Source organism: Oryctolagus cuniculus, chromosome 19, assembly GCF_964237555.1.
Source record: "Oryctolagus cuniculus chromosome 19, mOryCun1.1, whole genome shotgun sequence".
In the NCBI taxonomy this organism is placed as follows: Eukaryota; Metazoa; Chordata; class Mammalia; order Lagomorpha; family Leporidae; genus Oryctolagus; species Oryctolagus cuniculus.
The window spans coordinates 21375916-21400174 of NC_091450.1; the positions used below are offsets into that span (position 1 = coordinate 21375916).

Sequence of the window (24259 nt, forward strand, 5' to 3'; positions counted from 1 at the left end):
TTCTGATGGAAGACAGGGGCATCTTAACCTGCGTCTTAGCAGCGGGCCTAAACACTCAGTCCCAATTCTAATACTCAGCATCTCCTCCTGCCAGCCAGGAAATCCCAGGAGTAGAGTGAGCGAGTCAAAGCCGCAGCCCCCCAGGGAGGATGTGCCTCTAACCCCCTCTCAACCACTGTCTGCTAAAATCTCCAGAAACTCTGCCATTTCATCACAGAGGCGGTTTAGCATGGTGACCAATACCCTGGACTGAAGCTTAGGTTCAATGCTGGCTCCGCCTCCTCACAGCAGAATGAACCTGGGCAAGTGTCTTACCCTGTCTGTGCCAAGCAGGTGATAAGTAGCTTTATTAAGAGGCTTAACTGAGTGCCTGGTTCATGGTACATACTTAATATAGATTAGCCTTTATTATTTTGGTCCAGACTCGTTAGGTGTAAATCTCAAGAGAAAAGAGAACCAATGATGAATAGTGGACGTTTTAAGGGAGTTCATGAAGCTCCTTGGACATACGCTTACATTATGCCCACGAAACAATAATAAAGGAGTGAGTGTTCAGGTTAGTGGTTAAGACTCTGAGGAAGGAACCTGCTTCCCACACCGGAGTGCTGGGGTTCAATTCCCAGCTCCAGCTCCCGACTCCAGCTTCCTGCTAGTGTAGACTCTGGGAAGCAGCAGATGATGGCACAAGTGGGTTCCACCACTCCCCACGAGAGACCTGGACCAAGTTCCTGACTCCCAGCTTCTGCCTGGTCCAGCCCCAGCCATTGTAGTCATCTGAAGAGTAAAATTAGCAGATGAGAGATCTCTGTCTCTCTGCCTTTTAAGCAAAATGTTTTAAATACTTATGAGATAAACATACACAGTCTAAAAGCAAAAAGCACACTTGCGATGAGCACCTGCCCTAGCACACTTAATAAAATCTGGTGAAATTTCAACATGGCGATGCGTGCAAATGCGACTCTAAGACGGCTGCACCTGGAAGGCCAAGAAAATAGCTGAGATCTTCCCTGGGGACAAAGACGCAGCTCCACGCAGCCTAAGTGCAGTGCGTCGCTCACGCTCATCACGGCAGGCAACGCTCCGCCGCAGCCAGGGCTCCCTGCAAATGAAGCTGGACTTTGTCTACAGGCCCAGAGCAGGTGCAGGAGAAGGCACAGGTGTGTGTGGGGGGGGTGGGGCACCTTCTATGCTGCGGATGTCGTCCCGCCACAGCTCCAGGTGGGTGGTCATCTCGCGAGCCTTCTCCAGGAACCGCTTCCAAGACTTGCTGCTGTACCGCTTCCACTGGTCCCACTCGGACAGGTACTTCATCTGGGTCTCCTGAATGTCCCTGCGTTACAAAGTGATCGTGACCGTGACTGTGACCTTGACGACAGCAGCCTCACCAGGCCTCAGCACCAGAGAAAACCCTCGCCAAGGGGTGGGACATGTGGCTTAGGGATTAAGATGCCTGCAGCCCACATAGGAGTGCCCGGGTTCAAGTCCTGGCTCTGGCTCCCTCTTCCAGAGCCTGGAGGCAGTAATGAAGGCTCAAGTAACTGGGTTCCTGCCACCCATGTGGGAGACCAGATTGAGTCCTGACCCAGCCACAGCCACTCTGGGCATTTGGAGAGGGAATCAGTGGATGAGAGCTCTCTCTCTCTCCCAGATAGATAGATAGATAGATAGACAGACCAACCAACCAACCTAGCCAGGAGGATGAGGGAAAACCAGAGCCGTTGGTAATGTAAAACAGTGCCAAACACTAGGAAAAACAGTTTGGTGCTTCCTCAAACTGTCAAACACAGAATTACCCTCTGACCCAGCAATTCCAATCCTACGTTCAGACCCAAAAGTGATGGACCCAGAGTTCTCAAACACAAGTATGTCATGGACGCTCATGGCAGCAGCATTCGGAGCACCAAAAGGTGGAAATGACCCAATTGTCCACCAGCGTAAAACGGAAACACAAATGAGGTCTCTCCATACAGTGGAGTACTATTCAGCCGTAAAAAGGCATGAAGTACTGATACACGCCTGCAACACGGATGAACCTTGGGCACACCAAGCGAGGGGACAGCAGGCAGACACAGCAGGTTACACACTGTATGATCCCCTTGACGTGGAATATCCAGAATGGGCATATGTATGGGGACGGAGACAAAGCTGGTGGCGGCCTGGGCCGAGGCGAATGGGTATGGGGCTCCCATTTGGGGTGAGAACTGTGCAGATCTGGACGATGGTAAGAGCTGCGTAACATCTATCAGTGCAGCAGATGCCACCGAATTGCCACCTTCAAAAGATTAAAACGGCAAATTCTATGCGGTGTTTATGACAATAACAACAGGTTTTTAAAACGAGCCCTGTTGCAACTTTCAGAGGCTCAGTAGAGCCGTGCACACCCACCTGGCGATGCTCTGCCTCCAGCACCGTGCCTGTGGGTTCCCAGCCCAGCGCTAATCCGGGCCCCGCGCTCCATCTCCAGGGACACCCGACCCTCTTCAACTGTGCCGTCACTTCACTGATGCCTCCCTCCCCCAGGCAACTGCACAGGGACACACAATACTCAGGAGCGGGCGCTTAATGCAATGATTGAGATGCCAATGATTAGGGGCCGGTGTTGTGGCCCAGCAGGTTAAAGCCCCACCCTGCAGTCCCAGCATCCCATATGGGCGCCGGTTCTAGTCCCGGCTGCTCCTCTTCCGATCCAGCTCTCTTCTGTGGCCTGGGAAAGCAGCAGAAGATGGCCCAAGTCCTTGGGCCCCTGTAACCTGCGTGGGAGACCTGGAAGAAGCTCCTGGCTCCTGGCTTCAGATCAGCTCAGCTCTGGCCGTTATGGTCATTTGGGGGGTGAACCAGTGGAATGGAAGACCTCTCTCTGCCTCTGCTTCTCTCTCTGTATAACTCTGACTTTCAAATAAATAAAGTAATTAAAAAAAAAAAAGATGCATGATGAAGTTCCTGATTTTCACGTGGCTTCCCACGAAGGCGCACCCTGGGAGGCAGCAGATAACGGCTTGGGAACTTAGGTCTCTGCTGCGAGGAGGAGACCTGGAGTTCTTGGTTCCTGGTTCCAGCCCCGGCACAGCCCCAGGCACTATAGGCATCTGGGCAGTGAACCAGAAGTCGGGCACATGCTGTGTGTGTGTCTGACTGTCTGTCTATGTGTCTGCTTCTCAACTATTTGCTGAAACACTGGCCAATTCCAAGTCCAGAGGGGGACCCACATCCTGAAATCAACAACTACATACCTGTGGGGGAGCACTGCCTGTGGGAATCTGGGGCTTGGGAGGCCCAGAAAAGGCACCCCAAGTCCAAGTTGGTGTTGGGAGGCGAGATAAGAGGGAGCAGAGGAAAGAGAAGGTGCCAAGGCCAGAGGAGAGAGGAGAGCAGTCGGGGTGGCTGGAAGGCAGTCGAAGCGTGGGGTGTGTGGACACTCTGACTTCAGCTGTGCCCCCCACTCAGCAGTGGGGTCTCACTGTCAATGGCACCTGCCTCCACCTGCCCTCTAGGCTGTCCTCCTCCATTAGACAGGGAGCTCCTGGGCAGGGAAGGGCCATGGACCCTACATTTAAATGGGCCTCGTTGTGTTACGCCTCAGTTTCCCTATCTGTAAACTGGGGTTAATAAGGTACCCACCCTCAGGCTAGTGGTTCTCAACTGGGGGGATTTTGCCTTCCAAGGGACATTAGACAATGCCTGGGGAATTATTTTTAATGTTCATTTATCCATTCTTATTTATTTGAAAGGAAGAGTGACAGAGAGACAGTGCTCTTCCATCCGCTGGTTTACTCCCCAAATGGCTGCGACAGCCAGGTCCAGGCCAGGCTGAAGCCAGGAGGCAGGAGCTCCATCCTGGTCTGCTCACATGGGTGGCAGGGGCCCGAGGGACCTGGGCCATCTTCCACTGCAGCAGGGAGCTGGATCAGAAGCAGAGCAACCATTGACTTGAATCGGTGCTCCAATATGGGATGTGTCAGTGTCTCGAGCGGTGGCCCACCACGCTGTACCACAACACCCAGCTTTTGTAAGTGTGCTCATGTACTGAGCCCAGTGGAAACAGAAATAGCCCAACTGACTTGTAGACTTAGGAAACTGTCGTTAAGCTATTAACTCATGGGTATCCAGTGTGCCTGCCTGACACGCTCACTCCTTTGCATCCCCTCCTTTCTGCTGGCTGGATCCCAACAATGATGCCTGGAGCGGGGTGCAGAGCCATGGGGTGGGAGGCGCCTAGGTCCCTGAATGGCTGCAAAGACCCCACCAACCTGAACTTGGGACTTCATGTGCGCAAGAGGCAAAGTTCCAATATGTTAGGCTCTTCCAAGTTTGGGTGTTTAGGTCCTAGCAGTCCAGCTTAAGGAATAAAGTTCTCAATATATGAGCTCTTCCAGAAACAACTCAATGCCCCTACCACACATCACACCCTTGCACGTGGCTACAGACCTGAGCCTCCGCTTCTCAGAAATGTTCAGGGCGTACTTCCGAAGGGACTGGCTGCTGAGGTTCTCGGCTATGCCTCCCTCCACGTGGGAGCTGTAGGAGTCCGTCGGCTTCAGCAGAGCACCGCTCTGCTTGTCCCGGGCCGGGATGGTCGTCCTCCTCCGTGCCACCGACCGGTAGCTTGGCAATTCTTGAAGGAAGTTCACGGGCGGCGAGGAGAAGCTACTGGAGTCCAGAGAGAGGTTCTCTGGTCAGAGAAGAAAACCGTCATTCACTCCTGTGAGCCTGGAAGCCAAAAGACACAACTTGCCCAAGAGATTTGCATCTCTGAGACTGTCACCAAGACATGCAGATGGCCATCAGCCTGGGTCGGCGACAAAAGCTTATGGATCTTTTTTTTGTTTGTTTGCCAGGATGTCACTAAGGGCAAGGACAGGCTGCAGATGAGTTCATTTGTGGTATGCATGCCATCTGTAAAGTGTGCTTCTCACTTGTCCAATGGAGGTAGCAATTGCTCCCGCCATCCCCACACTCACACCATGCGGGGTGTCACAATGCAGGCAGCAAAACTTGGAAAAGCAAAAAGCACTATACAAATACATGGCAATAATAACTTCTACTTCCTGGGCTTTTCCCAGGTGTTGGGGAAGGGATGCTGTGCCAGGGTCAACTCCAGCCTCGGGAGGGCTTGCAGGCTCCAAGTTCTGCCTGGAGCAAGCTGGAACAAGCCCGAGCTAAGCTGCAGGAGGATGGCGGTGGCTGAGACCATCCCAGACCGGCCCTCGGGGTGCCGAGCCTCCGCTGGCCCCAGATGCTCCCAAGTACCTAGGTGAGTACTATTATTATGCCCATTTTGCAGATGAGCAAATAGTCATTGATGATCTGACTCCACTTCTCTGGCTCCTCCACTCCCACATCTTATAGGGTCTCTCAGCTACTGACACAGGCTCAGCTTCCTCCCCCTCCTCCGAGCCTCTGTGGGTGCTGTTCCCTGTGCCCGGATGAACCTGCTCCACCTCATCTCCCTATGAACTACTCAGAAGCCACTTCCCCACGGTCCCCTCCTGCCCGCACCACAACAGGTGCCTTGTTACACATCTCCCTGTACCCAGCAAGTCCCTGGCAGCCCTCGCCACTATCTGTGTGACCACGTGAATCACGGCTCTCTCCCCCATCAGACGCTACGTTCTCAGAGGGGCACGGACCGTGCTCATGGCCTCACCACCACTCCCCAGGACCCAGCACAGCCCCGGCACACGTTAAATACTCTGTGGATGAATGAATGAAGGGCATAACTGACGTGCCTGTCTTTAGAAAGTGTGTGACCAGGGGTTCTAGAAAAGAGGTCTCTTTGATGGCAAGACCCATGATCTTTCTAGAACATCAGGCCACAGCCAAGGCTCAGCTTGGCTGTGCCCTGTGTAGTGGTCTAAAGGAGGTGGGATTTCTGTGGAGAGGTAGGGAAGCCACCTTCACGATGGGCCTTAAGTCTGATCGTATTTTCACTGCAGGAAGGTCACTGAGCTCAGGGGAAGGAGGACACAGGCAGCCATTATGACCCCAGGCATCAGCCCAGTGGGAGGAAGCTGTGTTAGCCTCCTGCTAGGGGCTGAATCCTGCCCCTGTAGATGACTGGCTGTGTTTCTTCAGGAAAGTTACTTAACCTGGCTGAGTTTCAGTTTCCTCATCCTGAATATTCATTCAACAAACATAATCACGGTGAACAAAGTGCCCGTCCTACTCACGTGGCACTTACACTTTGAGGTAGGAGAGAAGGAGATCAGGAAATAAACTGGCAATAAGAGGTGATGAGTGAGATGAAAGGAACCCATGTAGAGGAAGGGGCTGGAGGCAATGGGGAGGGGGTTGCACTGCTTGTGTGCTAAGGTGGGGTCAGGTGTGGTTTCTATCATGGTGACATTCAGCTGGAGCATTCTGGGGACGAGCACCCTGGGCAGAGGGACACAGCAGGTGCAAAGGCCCGGTGCAGAGGTGAGAGCGGCATGTCTGAGGAACAGCATTGCAGACTGCCGTGGCTGGAAGAGAGGACATGGACAAGGGCCTGGTAGGCTCTTTGGCTGGTGTCCCCTTCCCTTAAATCTGAGCTGGATATGACAGAACAGAAGCTCTGCTGGCTCCAACCCCACGTCATCAAAGGGCCTGGGCAGCTTCCACTCTGTGCCCTTAGGAGCCCAGGGCTGCTGCCTAAGAAGCTGGGCTACGCTAGCGCCACCCTATGGACAAGGAAGAGGCCCGAAACCTAGAGGGAGGAGCCCCAGGGAACGGGCGGACAGCGAGAACCGCGGCCCCAGCCTTGCACCCCAGCTCCCGGGGCATCCTCACCGGGCACCGCCGAGAAGAGGCCGTCTTGCACGCTCCGCCCCCGGCACACATCACACGCAGCGGTGCGAGCCGTCTCCTCCGGGCCCTGCTGCACTCCTGATGTACAGAATCAGCAGAAAGAACAAAACGGCTTAAGCCACCGCTGCAGGGGGAGCGGCATGTTGGACAACAATAGGGGGACCCAGAGCAGAAAAGCTGAGGTCAGGGAGGCGGCGGGCAGCCCCTGAGTGCTGTGGGTCAGACACGTTTTGCCCTGACCATTGTTAGGGGGTCACCGTGGAGTCTGTGAGGCCAAGCAGGGGACAGGGCATGCCAGCCCCATTACGCGCACCAAGGGAGGTGCTCTACGTGAAGGCGTCGGCACAGAGCTGGTGCCGAGTTCAAGGAAGAACAGCTGGGCGAGGCTTGGGAAAGCAGCCAGGCCAAGGCTTGCTCTGACACACACACCTGTAATCTTTGCCTCACTCTGACAGCCAAGTTCAGACAGGAAGGCACAGCGGTCCCAGCACAGATGAGCCAGACACGTGCACCTGCCTGTAGGCATGGGCAAGTCTGTCCGAGAGGCTTACTCACCCTTGGTTTCCCTGCCCAGCACCCCCTGAGGATATGACACACTGCTGTCCACTGCTCCCCTCCGCAGACATGGGGGCGGGGCGGGGCCCTGGAGGCCACTCCTGCTCTGAGCAGCAACAAAGCACTATTATTCACCAGGAAAAAAGGTCTTTGAACAGAGACCAGCACCGACCTCCTGAATATTCAGTGACGGAGTGAGGTCAGGGCCCAGGCTTGCAGCTGCATCCTGGCTTGGTTTCAAGCGCTGGCCTGTCACCCACCAGCCAGGCCACCCCGGGTGGCACTACGGTCATCCTGGAGTCACAATTTTCTCAGAAATGGAGGATACAAGACCAGAGGCCTCATCAGCATGATGGTGATGACGGAATTAGAAACAATATAACAATACTGGGGTTGGAGAAACAATATAACAATACTGGGGTTGGGGCTGGTGTGGTACAGTGGCTAAAGCCGCCGGCTGTGATGCCGGTATCCTAAATGCGCACGGGTTCCAGTCCCGGCTGCTCCACTTCTGATCCGGCTCCCTGCTAATGCGCCTTGGAAAGTACTTGGCCAAGTACTTGGGCCCTTGTACCCACGTGGGAGATCTCATTAAGCTCCTGGCTCCTAGTTTCAGCCTTGCCCAGCCCTGGCTAGTGCAGCTATTTGAGGAGTGAACCAATGGATGGAAGACCTCCCTCTCTCTCTCTGTATGTACGTGTTTGTGTGTGTTTATCTCTCCAGATGGTCACTCTCAGATGCCTACTGAGGGTCCAGCATTGGGGCACAGAGGGTTAAGCTGCTGTTTGTGAACCAACACAGCTGGGTTTAAGTCCTGGCTACTTCACTTCCCATCTAGCTCTTTGCTAAGATGCCTGAGAAGGCAGTGGATGATGGCCTAAGTGCTTGGACCCCTGCCACCCAGGGGAGACCCAGATGGAGTTCCTGGCTCCTGGCTTTGGCCTGCCCTAGCTCTGGCTGTTGTGGCCACTGGGGAGTGAACCAGAGGATGGAAGAGTCTCGAACTCTGCCTTTCAAATAAATAAATAAATCTTGAAAACATAAAACGTCTACTGAGTTAGTCCACAGAGAGTGTCACCATCAGCCAGGTCATTTTAAGGCCCACGGTCACCCACGTGGGAGGAGGGACCACACCAGGGCCAGTGGGACGCCTCCATCCGGGAATGCCCAGAACTGCTTGGCCTCTGCAGCCAGAGCTCGGCAATCGGGAGTTTATTCTTCAGGCAGGAGGGGGCCTGGGTAATTACAGGGAACCTGGGGGCAGGGGCGGCCACAGCTACTTTTTCTGCCATCTGGTCTTCTTCCCCGTTAAGGACAAAGTCGGTCTCTCTGGGGCTCCGGGCAGTGCCCTGCTCCGCGAAGGCCTCCATCCACAGAGCAAATGCATGAACGAGTGAGCGAACAGGTGGACGCAGGCAAGTCTGGAGAGCACCCTCACGTCCTAGCTTCTTCCCGGACAGCTTTTCCACGGGAGCCCCCATCCCACTAGTGGACATGAGCCCTGCCAGGGCGTGGGCACAAGCCCAGGGTGATCTCAGAGGCACGAGAACCACCGCCAGCTCCCCAGCCTGCTTGCCAGGCGCCTACGCCGGCCGTGTTTGGTGCTCAGTCTCCTGCAAGGTTTGGCTTCCCACACACACAGGATCATGGAAACTCTGGGGAAGAAGGGACCTCGCGGGTCACTGGGCCTGGGCTGCTGGCCAGCTGCCGGAGCAATGCATTCTGCGATGGCTGGCATGCATGCAGCCCCTCCCTGTGCCAGACCTGGGCTGGGGGTCGCGGCTCTGGAGAGGTGGAGGAGGACTTGCTCCTGCCTCCTTCGCTCCCACTCGGCCCCGTCACAAGTCCATCCTTCACCAGTGTTCTGTGTTGCCTCGGACCCTCTCACTGCTCACTCAGCTAAAGCCTCCACCGGGACACGGCCCTGTCTCTCTCCACCACCACTGCCTCCTTGGGGCCCGGCACAGAGCCTGGCACATGCCGGATGCTCAGTGTACACCTGCTGAATGAATGAATGAATGAATGAATCTGATGATGGGGTCAGCATTGGCTCACCCACCAATCCAATCAAAGTAGACGCTTGGGGGGTATATTTGACACAGCAGTTAAGACATCAACGGGGACACCTGCATCCAATAACAGAGAGCCAGGGTTTGAACTGTAGCTCTGCTTCCTGCTAAAGTACACCCTGGGAGGCCACAGGGTCCCTGCTATCCACGTGGGAGACCCATATTGAGATCCAGGTTCCTGGTTTCAGCCTAGCCCAACCCGGGCTGTTAGAGGCATTTGGGGAGTAAACCAGCGAATAGAAGATTTCTGTCTGTCTCTCTGGCTTTCAGATAAAGTGACAATACATAAATAAAAACTTGCAAGAAAAGAAACAAGCGAGGCCACACAGGGGCGTGTGGGTAACGATCAGGACACGGGCTTCCACTGGAGAGGGGTGGACGGCAGAGAAGTGATGACCTAATTCAGGCTTCTGCCTCTGAGCTACGAGGGGTAGCAGGCGCCAGTCCAAGCCAGGGCACCCGCTCTATCCGTGCTGCCCAACACGGGGACCCCCTAGCCATGGGGACTCTCAGGCAAGTGAGACGGGGGTGGCGTGGCTGAGGGAACGCACGCTGTGGGCACACACGGCCCAGTCGTGGCTACTGTCCTGGCCTGCGGGGAGGAAGGGGCCCCTTTACAAAAGCCCAGAGCTTGCTCTGAGAGGGGAGGAGCCAGAGGCCCCGGGCGCCTCCTCCGCCTGCCAGACTTGAGAACAGCTGGGCCGGCAGCACCTGCGTGAGTCATGCCAACCGGCAGCCGGGTAGGGCCTGGGCCCGGCTGGTTCCCACGCTTTATGGCCAGATGAGCAACTTGCCCTCAGGAGCTGTGACTACCTGGGCCTTAGGGTCTTAGCTGGGCAGATCTCCTGGTTTTCAGGCCCGAGGGCACCTGGTGGGCTGTCTGAGGAGCACTTGCTGGGATTCTGTCTGTCATAGGGGGTAGCAAGGCAGGGAGGTAGCAAGCAGCACAGCCTCTGAAGCTCCGCTTGCCACCTGGGCAACCTGGCCAGTTTGTCGACCATTCTGTGCCTCACATTCCCACCTGCAAAATGGGTACAACAGTTCCCACATCATGCTGCCATCGTAAGGATTAGGTGGCTATCGTAAGAGAATACATCAACAAACTCAGGGCAGAATGTAATTAAAAGGTAAGTTTATCTTGGTACAAAAAAACTCTTGAAATCCATGTGCAATTTTCTTCTTGATATACATTTTCTAAGAACTTTTCCCAAAACCCCTTGGGTTTCAAAACATTTTTCATCAAAGTAAATGTATTTTTAATTCCATTTTTCCAATTTTTTTTTTACTTTTTAAATGTATATAAAGGGAACAAATTTCACGTATTTCATACATACAATGAAACAGGATCTTTTTGAAGTACTCTCAGATGTAAAGTGCTGGGAGCTCAGCAAACCTTTCCTACAATGAGCCAGAGAGCCAGTGTTTAGGATTTGCAGCAACTACCGTGGGAAGGCAGCTACAAACAAAGGGGCCTGGCTGTGTTCTAATAAAACTTTATTTACAGAGGTCGGCATTGCAGCACAGGTTAAGCCACCCCTTGTAACCCTGGCATCTTGTAATCCTTGGTTCAAATCCCATCTGCTCCGCTTCCAATCCAGCTCCTTGTTAATGCCCCTGGGAAGGCAGTGGAGGATGGCTGGGGCGCTTGGGCCCCTGCACCCTCATGGGAGACCCAGATGGAATTCCTGGCTCTTGCCTTTGGCCTGGGCCAGCTCCAGCTGGTAAGGCCATCTGGGGAGTGGACATGCAGATGTCCACTGGGGCTTTCTCAAGTTTACCTGTGTCATTCTCACCTCCAGCCCTTCACTCTTGCTGTACCCCCCACCTGCTCTTCCTGCAACTGGCTCTGGCTCATTTCTACTCATTTATTTGCATTTTATTTGAAAGGCTGAGACAGAGAGACAGAGATCTTCCATCTGCTGCTTGTCCAGCACAGCCAGGAGCCTGCACCCAAGTACCTGAGCCGTCATCGCCAGCTGCCTTCCAAGGTGGGCATCAGCAGAAATCTGGGACAGGAAACAGAGCCGGGACTTGAACCCAGGCACCCTGAGAGGGGATGCAGGCATCCTGAGCAGCGACTTTACTGCTGCATCACCCCCACGTGACTTTATGAATCTTTAGGCACTCAAGCCTCGCTCAGAAGCCACCTCCTCGGGGAGGCCTCCGGGCTACCTCCTCCTCCCCTGCTTTATCTCTCAGCATCTTTCCTTCCCAGCATGGCGCCAGGATCTTAGGGTGCTCTTCACCCGCTGAGTGTGTCTCCCCTTAGACACAGCTCGGTGTGAGCAGGGCCCCTGCATCTCAGGATCCTGTGGCCTGGGACAAGGTCACAGCTCGAAGTCACTTCTCCTCCCTTCCTCCTCCTCCTCAGGGAGAGGCCAGGAGTGGGCAGGCTCAGCCCATCAGGAGGCCTGGGTGGTCCCAGACTCAAACAATGCTCCTTTAAAAAGCGATCAGACGCAACAAAAGTCGCAACACCCAAAGGTTATTTCCCCCTTTTATCCCTCTCAGTCTTCACTTCCTGAAAAAACAAACAGAAAAAGCCTCGGAGGGCCTGGAGGCCTAATCTGGGCCTGCAGTTGCTGGGCAGAGCTGTGAGCCCCAGACAGAGGGGCAAAAAATAGCTCAAGTCCAGGGGAGGGTTGCCAGAGAAATAGCCGGGGTGTCCAGAACTCGCTCCCTCCTGGGTGACCAGGATGAAAGGGCTTAGCAGATAAGCAGGAGAAAAATAAAGACTATGGGTCATTTCATTATGACAGGCTCCCAGGCTAAGGCCCAGAGCACAGCTGTATAACTGTATAAACGGCCAACAGCGCATCTGCAGAAAATGCAGGTGCACCGCACCCGCAGTCATCAAGTCTTATATTATCAGGGTTGGAGAAGACCCCGATGATGATAATAGTAGGACTGGGCTCAGAAGCTCATACCCCGAGGTGTGGCCCTGTGGGTCTCAGAAGCAGCCCCAAACACCACTTTCTCTCTGAACACCTGCTGTCTCCCATTACCCTTTCTCAAGCTAAAGCTGCGTTTCCCCAAAGCCTAAAAATCGCACTCTGTGAGCTACCTTGGCTGAGAGTCGATCATGAAAGACCCCAATCCAGAGAGGGTCCTGGTGCATTCTGGGAGGAGGCAATGCTGCCAACAACAGGGGCCGTGAAGAAGACTCTGAACAGACAGGCTCTGCCGGGGGTCCCTGCGCCACCTGTCTCCTCTCCACTGGATCACACCCTCCCTTCCTCCAAGGTGTATTTATGTATTTGAAAGGTAGAGTCACACACACACACACATACACACACACACACACACACACAGATCTTCCATCGGATGGTTCACTCCCCAAATGACCACAATAGCTGGGCCTGGGCCAAGCAAAAGCCAGGAGCCAGAAACTCCATCCAGGTCTCCCATGAGGTTGGCAGGGGTCTCAAGCCCTTGGGCCATCTTCTGCTGCTTTCCCAGACACATCAGCAGGGAGCTGAATTGGAAACACAGCAGCCAGATTCGCACTGGCACTCGTACATGGGATGCAGCTTCACAGGCGCTGGTTTAATCTGCGGGGCCCGTAAGCCCAGCCCTTAGATCACACCCTTTGATGCAATTACATTTCTGCCCTCCTGTCCCTGCCTTGGCTAGGACGCCACCTGGGACACCCTCATCCCCTACTGGAGTGCCTGTAGTGGAGTCCTGGCTCCACTCTTAATCCAGCTCCCTGCTAACGCACACCCTGGGGGGCAGCAGGTTCAAGTAGCTGGGTCCCTGTCACCCATGTGAGAGATCTGGATGGAATTCTAGGCTCCTGGCTTCAACCTGGCCCAGCTCTGGCTATTGCAGGTATTTGGGGAGTGAATCAACAGATGGAAGATCTCTCTCTTTCTCTCTGTCTTTCAAATAAATAACTTTTTTAATAGATCATTCACTCTGGGTTTTTGGGTCTTTATTCTGAAGTCTCCTGGGCATACAAAACTCTGATGAAATAAATGTGGTCTATCCTGCCTCTCATCAACCTGCCTTGCATTACAGGGGTGTTGGCGAGGACCCTCACGATGGGTGAGGAAGGGACCACCCTCCTTCCCTCCCCTGCAACCTCAACTGCTACTATGTGGGCGTGCAGTGCCTGCGGGCTTGGTGCTGAGTCCTGGACACTCATCTCGCCAAACCCTCCAACAAATAAGGGCATCATTATTCCACTGGACAGAAGAGAAAGCTGAAGGTCCCAGGCTTGCCCCAGCCACACGCTGATAAGTTGGGCCAGCCAGGCTCGGTTAAAAACCAGAGGTGCTGCTCCTTTATCTGACAAAACAGAACAAAACCCAGGTCCCAGCTCTGCAGGGGGAGCTCCTGAGGGACTGCTTTGCTCTCTGCCTTTCCCATTCGAGGTGTTCCCTGCTCCTGGTGCCAGGACCAAGTCCCGCCCTCCAGCAAGCTGGTCACTCAAACATGGTCACTCCAGGGTCCTCCCAAGAGCAGCCCGGCAAGGGAGGGGAGGAGAGTAGGGGGAAGGCCAGGTTCTGTAGATGGCACACAGGGTTCCATGTCGCCTGGGCCACCAGGAAACAGGGAGCTGGGGATCCGGGCTGTGTCACCGGGCAACGATCAGTCAGCCCACAGGGAGGTCAAGTCCCGGACCCTGCTTCATCACTGTCCGATGGCCCAGCAATCCTGCTTCTTGGCATGGATCCAAAAGAATAGAACACTGACCTTCAATCGAAAACTTGCACCAGAACACCCACAGCATCTGGGGACCCCAACGCCCACCAGCGTTGATCTACCCACACAATGCAGGATGCGGGGGCCAGCACTGGTGCCGGCTACAGCGCCTGAGCCAAGGAAACATGGCATCTAGTGCAGGAAGTCAATGCTTTCTAGGGAGCGTGTGGAGCAGGCACATCCATCTGTGTGCACAGAGAGCACGCGGCTGCTTGCTAGAGGCTGGGGGACATGGAACGCCACACCGGCAGCGGCAGCCCGCCACTGTGAAGACTCAAATGGCTGAGTGTGGAGCACTACCCCTCAGCAAAAGGAAGAAAGGGGAGCAGGGAGGAGGGGAGAGAACAGGTAGGGCTTTTAAAGCGGACCTCACAGGAAGCACTTAGTGACCGCAAACCTTTAACACAGGGAAAAATCCGAGGAGACGCCCATTCAACAGAGCAGACACCAGGTGGCACAGGACCACAGGGCCCAGAAGGCCCTGGGGTGGGCCGAGTGGCTGTCAACAGGGATGTCAGTTAGGGTGAGGAGGCGACATGGCCGCTGAGATCACAGGCCAGCTCTGCTGCCCATCATGGGAGGCCCAGGGTGAGGTCCCTGCTCCTGGCTTCAACCTCGCCCAGCTCTGACGGCTGCAGGCATTTGGGGAGGGAACCAGTGGATGGGAGCTCTAAACTTGTCTTGCAAATAAAATGAAAATGAATAAATACAAGGGAATAACACCAAAGACACTGCAGCTCTGGCTTGCTCCGTCTGGGATCATGAAAGCCAGCCGCCATAGCAGGTGCACACCCATGCCTTTCGGGGGGGGGGGGGCCCGTGTGCATGCCAGCAGGTGCTGAGTCAGCAGCCACGGGAGAGGGCCACACGGTGAGGGTCCCCCTCCCCTCCGACCCCCGTCTGTAGCATCCCTGGACGACACGTCCACTGCAATGTCTTGAGAAAGCTGTGGCACAGCCTCCAGATCACTGAGAAACCATGAGGCGGCAAGTTATTACTGCTATTATTGTAAGCCACTAAGTTTTGGGGCAATTTGTAATTGCATAGATAACTGATACAATTACTTACTTAGCTCTTTGGCCCCTGCACCCACGTGGGAGACCTGGAAGAAGCTCCTGGCTTCAACTCTGGCCATTGCGGCCATTTGGGGAGTGAACCAGCAGACAGAAAACCTCTCTGTCTCTGTATCTGCCTCTCTGTAACTCTGCCTCTCATATAAATACCCAAGGACACTGAGCCACCTAGCACTTCACTGCCTCGCCCAAGGACACGAGCAGTAAGTGGGAAAATGAAGACTTGGCCCCGGGGACTCCGGAGTACAGACCGGTAACCCTGGCATCACAGTGGCCGGCATGGCTACAGGTGAGCGCTACTCATCATTCATTCCTTCAAAACAGAGGTGGCATCTGCCACGTGCTGGACACCATTTGGGAGACAAGGGGAATGAGACGAAGCCCCCATTTTTCATGGTACCACATCTTTTTTAAAAGTTGATTTGAAAGGCAAAATGACAGAGAGAGAGCGAGAGACAAAGAATGAAAGAGAGAGAACTTTCCAACTCATCCCCCAAATGCCCACAATGGCTGGGCCTGGGCCAGACTGAAGTCAGGAGCCAAGAACTCCCCCCAGGTCTCCCACAGGGCGGCAGGGGCACAGCATAAGCTCTTGGGCCATCTTCCAATGCTTCTCCAGGCTCATGAGCAGGGAGCCAGAGGGGAAGTGGAGCAGAAACGACCTGGCACCCTGGAATGGGATGCTGGTGTCACACATGGCAGCTTAACCAGCTGCACAGCAATGCTGGCCCCTAGGAGAGATGGGGGGGGGGCACTCCTTTAGACAAGATAGTCCCAGATGTGCGCCTGTCTGAGGCAGCGTGGGAGCAGAGACTCGACAGCAGGAGGAACAGGCTGTCACGCGAAGAGCAAAGACAATGATAGTCCAAGCACAAATAGCAGATGCAAAGGCCCTGAGACAGAAACAGCCCTGATATGCTGGAGGAATGGGAAGGCAACCAGAGCAGCTGCAGCAGGGTTGTAGGTGATAAAAGCTTAGTCCGGTGGGCTGGGGTTCAAGCACCAGGCCTTGTTGGCTGCCACAGAAGAGTCCAGAGAATATTCTCAGAGCAGTGAGGAGTCACTGATAAGTTTTGATTAGGCAGGGAGCGATCTATTTTATCACTGAGAAGGATGAGTAGTTCCGGTTCTTTAAGCCAGACCCTCTGTCTCCTGCTCCTACCCAGCTGTCCTCCCATGATGTGCATACAACCAGTGACTGTACACAGAGTGCTACAAAGTGACAGTCATGGTCCCTTCCAAGCTGCCCATCTATGTAGGTTCAAGGGTTCAAGGTCTGCACCTGTGCCAGGAGCAGAGGAGACCTTGGAGTGAGAGGGGCCAGTCACAATATGATACGGTGCATGGGGCAGGCCCTGAAGGGTTCCACAAAGATCCAAGAAAGAGGCATCTCTTGCCCTCTCCAGGGGAAATGGGCGTTGGCCTCTTCTCAAAATAAAAGGCAGATAAACAGAAACCACTAGGAAAATACTGGACGGCTATTAGTGAGAGGCTGAAACAGAACGGGTGCCAGCAAGACAAACACTGAGCTAGAAAATGACTCTCGCTAGACCTCGCCCGAGGTTTGTGCTCCGGTCCTGAGCACTTTCCCAGGCTTTGGCTCCTTCTGGATCTCTCCATCCGCATCTGGAGGGGGCCCCGTGGCCACATCCACACTCACCGATTGCTCGTTCTTAGATTTCTATTCTCAGACAGAGACAGAGAGAATACTGCAGATACAGCTCACAGCACAGGCTTGTGTTGGGTTCAGGGCAAAGACATGTCACAAATAGAACAAGGAAGGCTGCCTGGGGACAGTTTTTCTATCTTGACTGGGTGGCAGTTGTGTGTGTCTGTTGAGTCCACGCTGGACATTTTCCTGGGTTTCATACCCAATAAAAAAAAAGAAAAGGATCATAATGATTTGCTGACTTCACCCCCTGCCCCAGGTAGAAAGAGAATGAAAGAAATCTCCCATCTTTTGGTTTACTTCCCAAATGCCCCCAACAGGAGCCAGGAACTCAATATGACACGGTGTCGGGGATCTAACTACCTGAGCCATCCCCCACTGCCTCCCAGGAAGCTGGAATCCCCCTACCCCAGCCCCTAACTCTGATATGGGATGTGCAAGTCTTAAGCACTCAGCCAAATGCCCGCCCCCAGGCTACCACTTGGCCGTGCCTTTGTTTGTACCTAGCCCTGGGCTGGGCGTTGCACAAGTTTCTAATGTCCCCGCCAGGCTAACCCCGTTTCACTGCTGAGGAATCTAAGGCTCAGAGAGGGCGAGCCACTTATCAAAGGTCACGCAGCAATAAAGAGCCAAGGCAGAATTCGGTTTCACATCGGGGAATGGTAAACACGGCCTGGCAAGTGTGGGAGGAACGCACATTGCCCCAGGCTGTTGCGGCTGGCGGAGCCCTCGCAACCCTGTTAGCTCAGAGACTGGTCCGCGATCCCTCGTCCAGCTATCAGGCAAACCCATCACGGCCCGGACTGCCGCCCCAAAGCCCCTTTGGAGCGGAGCAGGCTCCTCAGAGCCGGCGGGATGGGCGGAAGGAGGGAACAAGAACGAGCCCTCTTTCCACCTGCTTAGACCCAAAGCCCGGAGCCGCGGGCGCGCGGAGCTGGGTAGGGACCATGGCCGCGTCCAGCCTCCCGCACCTGGCGCCCCCGTGCGCCCCCGGCCCCCGACGCCGCCCTACCTTGGTGGACGCTCCCGTGTCTGCTGGGCCTGCCCGGCGGGAGCGCACTGGCTCCAGGCTCGCTCATGGCTGCGCGCGGAGCCGCAAAGAGGCCGCCGCGCCGCCTGCCCGCCTTCCCTCCCGGAGCCGGGATTCCAGGTTCCGGCGCCAGCGTCACAGAGGCCGGGGCGGGGCCTCGGGGCGGCCCCACCCACCGAGCCCCCCCCCCCCACCGCAACCCCAGGGACCCCCGAGAGCCCGGGCGTGGGGATGCCGGAGGGGCCTGGAGGGGCGCGGGCAGGGCGGGCTCCGTCCCCGCGGCGTTGCATGAGTGGCCACCTGCAGGTCTCGCTGAGCTGGAGAGCAGGAAAGCACCTCAGAGCCCCACGAGGAGACGCGGGGAGCCGGCCGTTGGGTGTCCGTCCGTGCGGGGAGGTCTCTCCAGCCCCGGGCACGGTGGCGAGCGCGGCGGGGCGAAGACTTGCACGACGCGCAATTTGGATTTTAAAAGTTTACACCAACGGTACACAAAATTGCCCCCACATCCACGGTTCATTCTGCGTGTACATAGAGCCATGTGCAGCTTTTAAAAAAAAAATGATGGATTTATTTATTTTAAAAGCAGAGTGACAGGGTCGGGGCGGGGAGTGGGGAGAGAGAGAGAGAGAGAGAGACTTCCACCCTCTTGTTCACTCCCCATACGCATGCAGTAGCCCAGGCTGGGCCAGGCTGAAGGCCGGAGCCAGGAACTCCCTCCAGGTCTCCCGCATGGGTGGGAGGAGCCCAAACCGCCTTTCCCCGGGCGCATCAGCAGGAAGCCGGATCTGGCTTTTTGATAAGAGCATCCGAAGTGGATGCTTAACCCCCTGGGCCCCAACGCAGGTCCCCTGTGTGCACCTTAAAAGAAAAATTGAAAAATTGCTACACATAAACTATTAAGTAAATAGGGAGATGTGATACTTGCGCAGAATTCCACATCTTCCCGTCCTGCTCTAAGATGGCTTAGACCAGCGTGGAGGCGGGAGAGGAGCAGCTTTAGTGGGCAAGACCTGACCACGGTCCTAGGACAGGCAATGGCCCGGAACACCAGCAATGGTCGTCACTTGGCTACTGGGCACCGGGAGAGGACGTGGTCAGAGCGCCGTTTGGTCTCTGTGCTTTCTCCTGAAAATCCATCAGCCCAGGCGAATCGCAGAGAAAAAAGACAAACCCCAGCGGAAGGGTGTTATACAGAATCCCTGATCAGGACTCCTCACAAGGTCAAGGTCATTTATAAAGATAAACACCCTGAGAACCAGTTACAGCCAAGGGAGCCTCAGGAGAGGCGACAGTGACCTTACAAGGGATCCCGGGACACAAGCCGAAACGTATCAAGCAAAAATTGCGGAAATCTGAATAAACTACAGAAGAGCTAACAGCCTTGTGTCCATAGCCACGTGTCGGTGTAAGACGTTACAGGAGGGGGAACTGGGTGTAGGCACTGGGAAACTCTCAAAGCAGCCTCAAAAATTTTCTGTAAATCTGAAAGTATTCTAAAATAGAAACCTTTTTTTTTTAAATTGTTATGTTAAGTAACTGCCTGTCTCAACGTACAGAGAAACCTTGCATCCACTGGTTTACTCCCCAGACGCCTGCAATAGCCAGGCCTGGACCAGACTCCATCCAGGTCTCCTCCTGGGATGACAGAGACTCAAGTACTTGGGCCATTACAGCCTTCCCAGGGACCACATTAACAGGAAGCTGGAATCAGGACCAGAGCCAGGGGTCAAACCCAGGTACTCTGATGTGTGAGTTGGGCTTCTTCTTAGCCACCAGACTAAGCAAACGTTAACTTAAAAACCACCACTGAAGAGTGCGGCACAGAAGAAGTGTCAAGAAATTATAACTAGGGGCCAGCATGGTGGTGCAGCGGGTTAAGCCTCCACCTGCCACACTGGCACCCTATACCGAAACGCCAGTTTGAGTGCCGGCCGCTCCACTTCAAATCCCGCTCCCTGCTAATGCACCTGGGAAAGCAGTGGAGGATGGTACAAGCGCCCCTGCTACCCACATGGGTCAGAACCTGGCTCCTGGATCCAGCCTGGCCCAGCCTGGCTGTTGCAGCCATTTGGAGAGTAAATCAATAGTCTCCCCCGCCCCTGCCCTGCCTTTCAAGTAAATGAATATTTAAAAAGAAATGACTATTTCAGTTGAGAGTCAGCCCCTCTCTCTCCCCGCTCATCAAAGACCACCTCCCAATCCCCAGTCCCAGCCAGCCGATCTGCAAGGGTTCCTGGGATGGCAGCACGCGACGCAGTAGTAGGGACGGGGATCCCCAAATTTTGTTGTGTGGACCAAGAGCGTTGACTGAGCTGGGTGGGGGGAACCCCAGCTAGGCTTAGCCCAGGTTCTGTCCTCCCACGTGTAAGAATCCAGCCAGGAGACGCGGACACAGGTGGACTGAAGAGAGGTGAAGGACTGCGCATGCTCGGACATGAGCGCGCATGCTTGGACATGAGCGCGCACGCTCGCAGCCCAGCGGACCCCGCCCCCCAGGCTAGGGCAGTCCTCTGTAGGGCAGGGCCTGGTGGGCGCTCCGAGGACTGAGGGGTTTGTGTGGGGCTGCGGTGCACGTGGGCGTCCCCAGGCGGGTGTCGCGGCGTCTGGAGCGTGATGGGAACGAGGCCGAGCTGCACGGCGAGGAGCGGCTGGGCCGGTCGTCAGTCATGTTGGGTGGGCCTGGAAGATGGCGGGATTTGGTGGTGCTCACGGCCTGGCTGCTGGCAGCCCTTAGCTCCTTCTCCCTTCCGGCCTCGCTGCACCACAGGGACCTAGACAGGGGCCCCAGAACTCCAGGCGCTCGTCTTCCTCCTGCTGGCCTCCCCTGGCCCCTGACCACGGTCTAGCTATGCATCCTGCACCAAGTAAGGCCTCGAGTACTGTCCAGGGCAGCGGAATGGGTCCAGGATCCTGAACAGTCGCTTCTCTCCCGGAACAGGAGAAGGTCATCCTCGCACATCCTAGGGAGTATGTCCCGGGACCCCAGTGGACACCTGAAACCACAGAGGTCCTGAGCCCTCCTTGTACTGTTGTTTCCTGGACACGCACACCTGTGATAGAGGTGAATGTACAATTAGGACAGGCACACCCGTGATGGAGGTGACTGTACAATTAGGACAGGCACACCCGTGATAGAGGTGAATGTACAATTAGGACAGGCACACCTGTGATGGAGGTGAGTGTACAATTAGGACAGGCACACCCGTGATGGAGGTGACTGTACAATTAGGACAGGCACACCCATGATGGAGGTGACTGTACAATTAGGACAGGCACACCTGTGATAGAGGTGACTGTACAATTAGGACAGGCACACCCACGATGGAGGTGCATGTACAATTAGGACAGGCACACCCGTGATGGAGGTGAGTGTACAATTAGGACAGGCACACGTGTGATGGAGGTGAGTGTACAATTAGGACAGGCACACCTGTGATAGAGGTGACTGTACAATTAGGACAGGCACACCCGTGATGGAGGTGACTGTACAATTAGGACAGGCACACCCGTGATGGAGGTGACTGTACAATTAGGACAGGCACACCCGTGATGGAGGTGACTGTACAATTAGGACAGGCACACCTGTGATAGAGGTGAGTGTACAATTAGGACAGGCACACCTGTGATGGAGGTGCATGTACAATTAGGACAGGCACACCCGTGATGGAGGTGACTGTACAATTAGGACAGGCACACGTGTGATGGAGGTGAATGCACAATTAGGACAGGCACACCTGTGATGGAGGTGAATGTACAATTAGGACAGGCACACCCGTGATGGAGGTGACTGTACAATTAGGACAGGCACACCCGTGATGGAGGTGACTGTACAATTAGGACAGGCACACCCGTGATGGAGGTGACTGTACAATTAGGACAGGCACACGTGTGATGGAGGTGACTGTACAATTAGGACAGGCACACCCGTGATGGAGGTGACTGTACAATTAGGACAGGCACACCCGTGATAGAGGTGACTGTACAATTAGGACAGGCACACCCGTGATGGAGGTGACTGTACAATTAGGACAGGAACACCTGTGATGGAGGTGAATGCACAATTAGGACAGGCACACCTGTGATGGAGGTGACTGTACAATTAGGACAGGCACACCTGTGATAGAGGTGAGTGTACAATTAGGACAGGCACACCTGTGATGGAGGTGCATGTACAATTAGGACAGGCACACCCGTGATGGAGGTGACTGTACAATTAGGACAGGCACACGTGTGATGGAGGTGAATGCACAATTAGGACAGGCACACCCGTGATGGAGGTGACTGTACAATTAGGACATGCACACCCGTGATGGAGGTGACTGTACAATTAGGACAGGCACACCCGTGATGGAGGTGAATGCACAATTAGGACATGCACACCCGTGATGGAGGTGACTGTACAATTAGGACAGGCACACGTGTGATGGAGGTGACTGTACAATTAGGACAGGCACACCTGTGATGGAGGTGAATGTACAATTAGGACAGGCACACCTGTGATGGAGGTGACTGTACAGTTAGGACAGGCACACCTGTGATGGAGGTGAATGCACAATTAGGACAGGCACACCCGTGATGGAGGTGAGTGTACAATTAGGACAGGCACACCCGTGATGGAGGTGACTGTACAATTAGGACAGGCACACCCGTGATGGAGGTGACTGTACAATTAGGACAGGCACACGTGTGATGGAGGTGACTGTACAATTAGGACAGGCACACCCGTGATGGAGGTGACTGTACAATTAGGACAGGCACACCCGTGATAGAGGTGACTGTACAATTAGGACAGGCACACCCGTGATGGAGGTGACTGTACAATTAGGACAGGCACACCTGTGATAGAGGTGCATGTACAATTAGGACAGGCACACCTGTGATAGAGGTGACTGTACAATTAGGACAGGCACACCCGTGATGGAGGTGACTGTACAATTAGGACAGGCACACCTGTGATAGAGGTGACTGTACAATTAGGACAGGCACACCCGTGATAGAGGTGCATGTACAATTAGGACAGGCACACCCGTGATGGAGGTGACTGTACAATTAGGACAGGCACACCTGTGATAGAGGTGAATGTACAATTAGGACAGGCACACCCGTGATGGAGGTGAGTGTACAATTAGGACACACACACACCCGTGATGGAGGTGACTGTACAATTAGGACATGCACACCCGTGATGGAGGTGACTGTACAATTAGGACAGGCACACCTGTGATGGAGGTGAATGTACAATTAGGACAGGCACACCTGTGATGGAGGTGACTGTACAATTAGGACAGGCACACCCGTGATAGAGGTGACTGTACAATTAGGACAGGCACACCCGTGATGGAGGTGACTGTACAATTAGGACAGGCACACCCGTGATGGAGGTGAATGCACAATTAGGACAGGCACACCTTTGGTAGAGGTGAATGTACAATTAGGACAGGCACACCTGTGATGGAGGTGACTGTACAATTAGGACAGGCACACCTGTGATGGAGGTGAATGTACAATTAGGACAGGCACACCCGTGATGGAGGTGAATGTACAATTAGGACAGGCACACCCGTGATGGAGGTGACTGTACAATTAGGACAGGCACACCCGTGATGGAGGTGAATGCACAATTAGGACAGGCACACCTGTGATAGAGGTGACTGTACAATTAGGACAGGCACACCCGTGATGGAGGTGAATGCACAATTAGGACAGGCACACCTTTGGTAGAGGTGAATGTACAATTAGGACAGGCACACCTGTGATAGAAGTGAATTTAGCAATTAGGTACAGCAAGACAAGAAGAGCTATAATGACAGAACGATGATCACAATGAAGTACAATAAATTATTTAAAACTTTATGATTTATTTGCAATGCAAAGCAGGAGAGAGATCTTCCATCTGCTGGTTCACTTTCCGATGCCCATAACAATCAGGGCTGGGCCAGGCAGAAGCCAGGAGCCTGCAACTCAGTCTGTTCTCCCACGTGGCTGGCAGGGATCCAAGTACCTGAGCAATCACCGCTTTTCTTAGAATCAGCATTCATAAAAGAGAAATTAAATGAAGTTATTACTTCAAAACCCATTATAGGACACCTATGCTTTTTACTCCTGTGTTTCCTCTTGGATTAGACTCTTCATAGACAACTGCAAAGATGCTGAAGACATAATTTTGATCATAGCAAAACCAGTAAATATTAGTGCAGCCCCTTTACTGACTGCCTGTGTGGCGTCCACAGCCACTCCCATGTGCAACATAAATGGGCTGCAGCATCGTGGTGACTCCTCCTCCTGGGGGCACTTCGTGGCAAGGCAGTTTGAAGTCACCACCCATGGAAGACTCTAGTGGGCTTTCCGTTTCAAGGCCAAGGCTCAGGCTGCT

General features: G+C 54.4%; 1 protein-coding gene across 5 annotated transcripts in view; it reads right to left on the bottom strand.

Annotated features, from left to right (window-relative positions):
- Positions 1-18025, bottom strand: part of TMC7 (transmembrane channel like 7) — a 36622-nt gene extending 18597 nt beyond the window's left edge. For 2 of the 5 annotated variants that reach the window (XM_070064780.1, XM_070064778.1), the window contains exons 1-4: positions 17869-18024; positions 6766-6861; positions 4426-4669; positions 1182-1330 (exon numbers count right to left, since the gene is read on the bottom strand). In XM_070064780.1, the coding sequence (XP_069920881.1) occupies positions 1182-1330; positions 4426-4669; positions 6766-6861; positions 17869-17935 (556 nt within the window). In that variant the 5' untranslated portion in view covers positions 17936-18024. Of the gene's footprint in view, positions 1-1181; positions 1331-4425; positions 4670-6765; positions 6862-17868 lie in introns of all 5 variants that reach the window. The other 3 variants (XM_051847469.2, XM_070064779.1, XM_051847468.2) reach the window with 2 other exon arrangements.
- Between the last annotated feature and the right edge of the window lie 6234 nt (positions 18026-24259).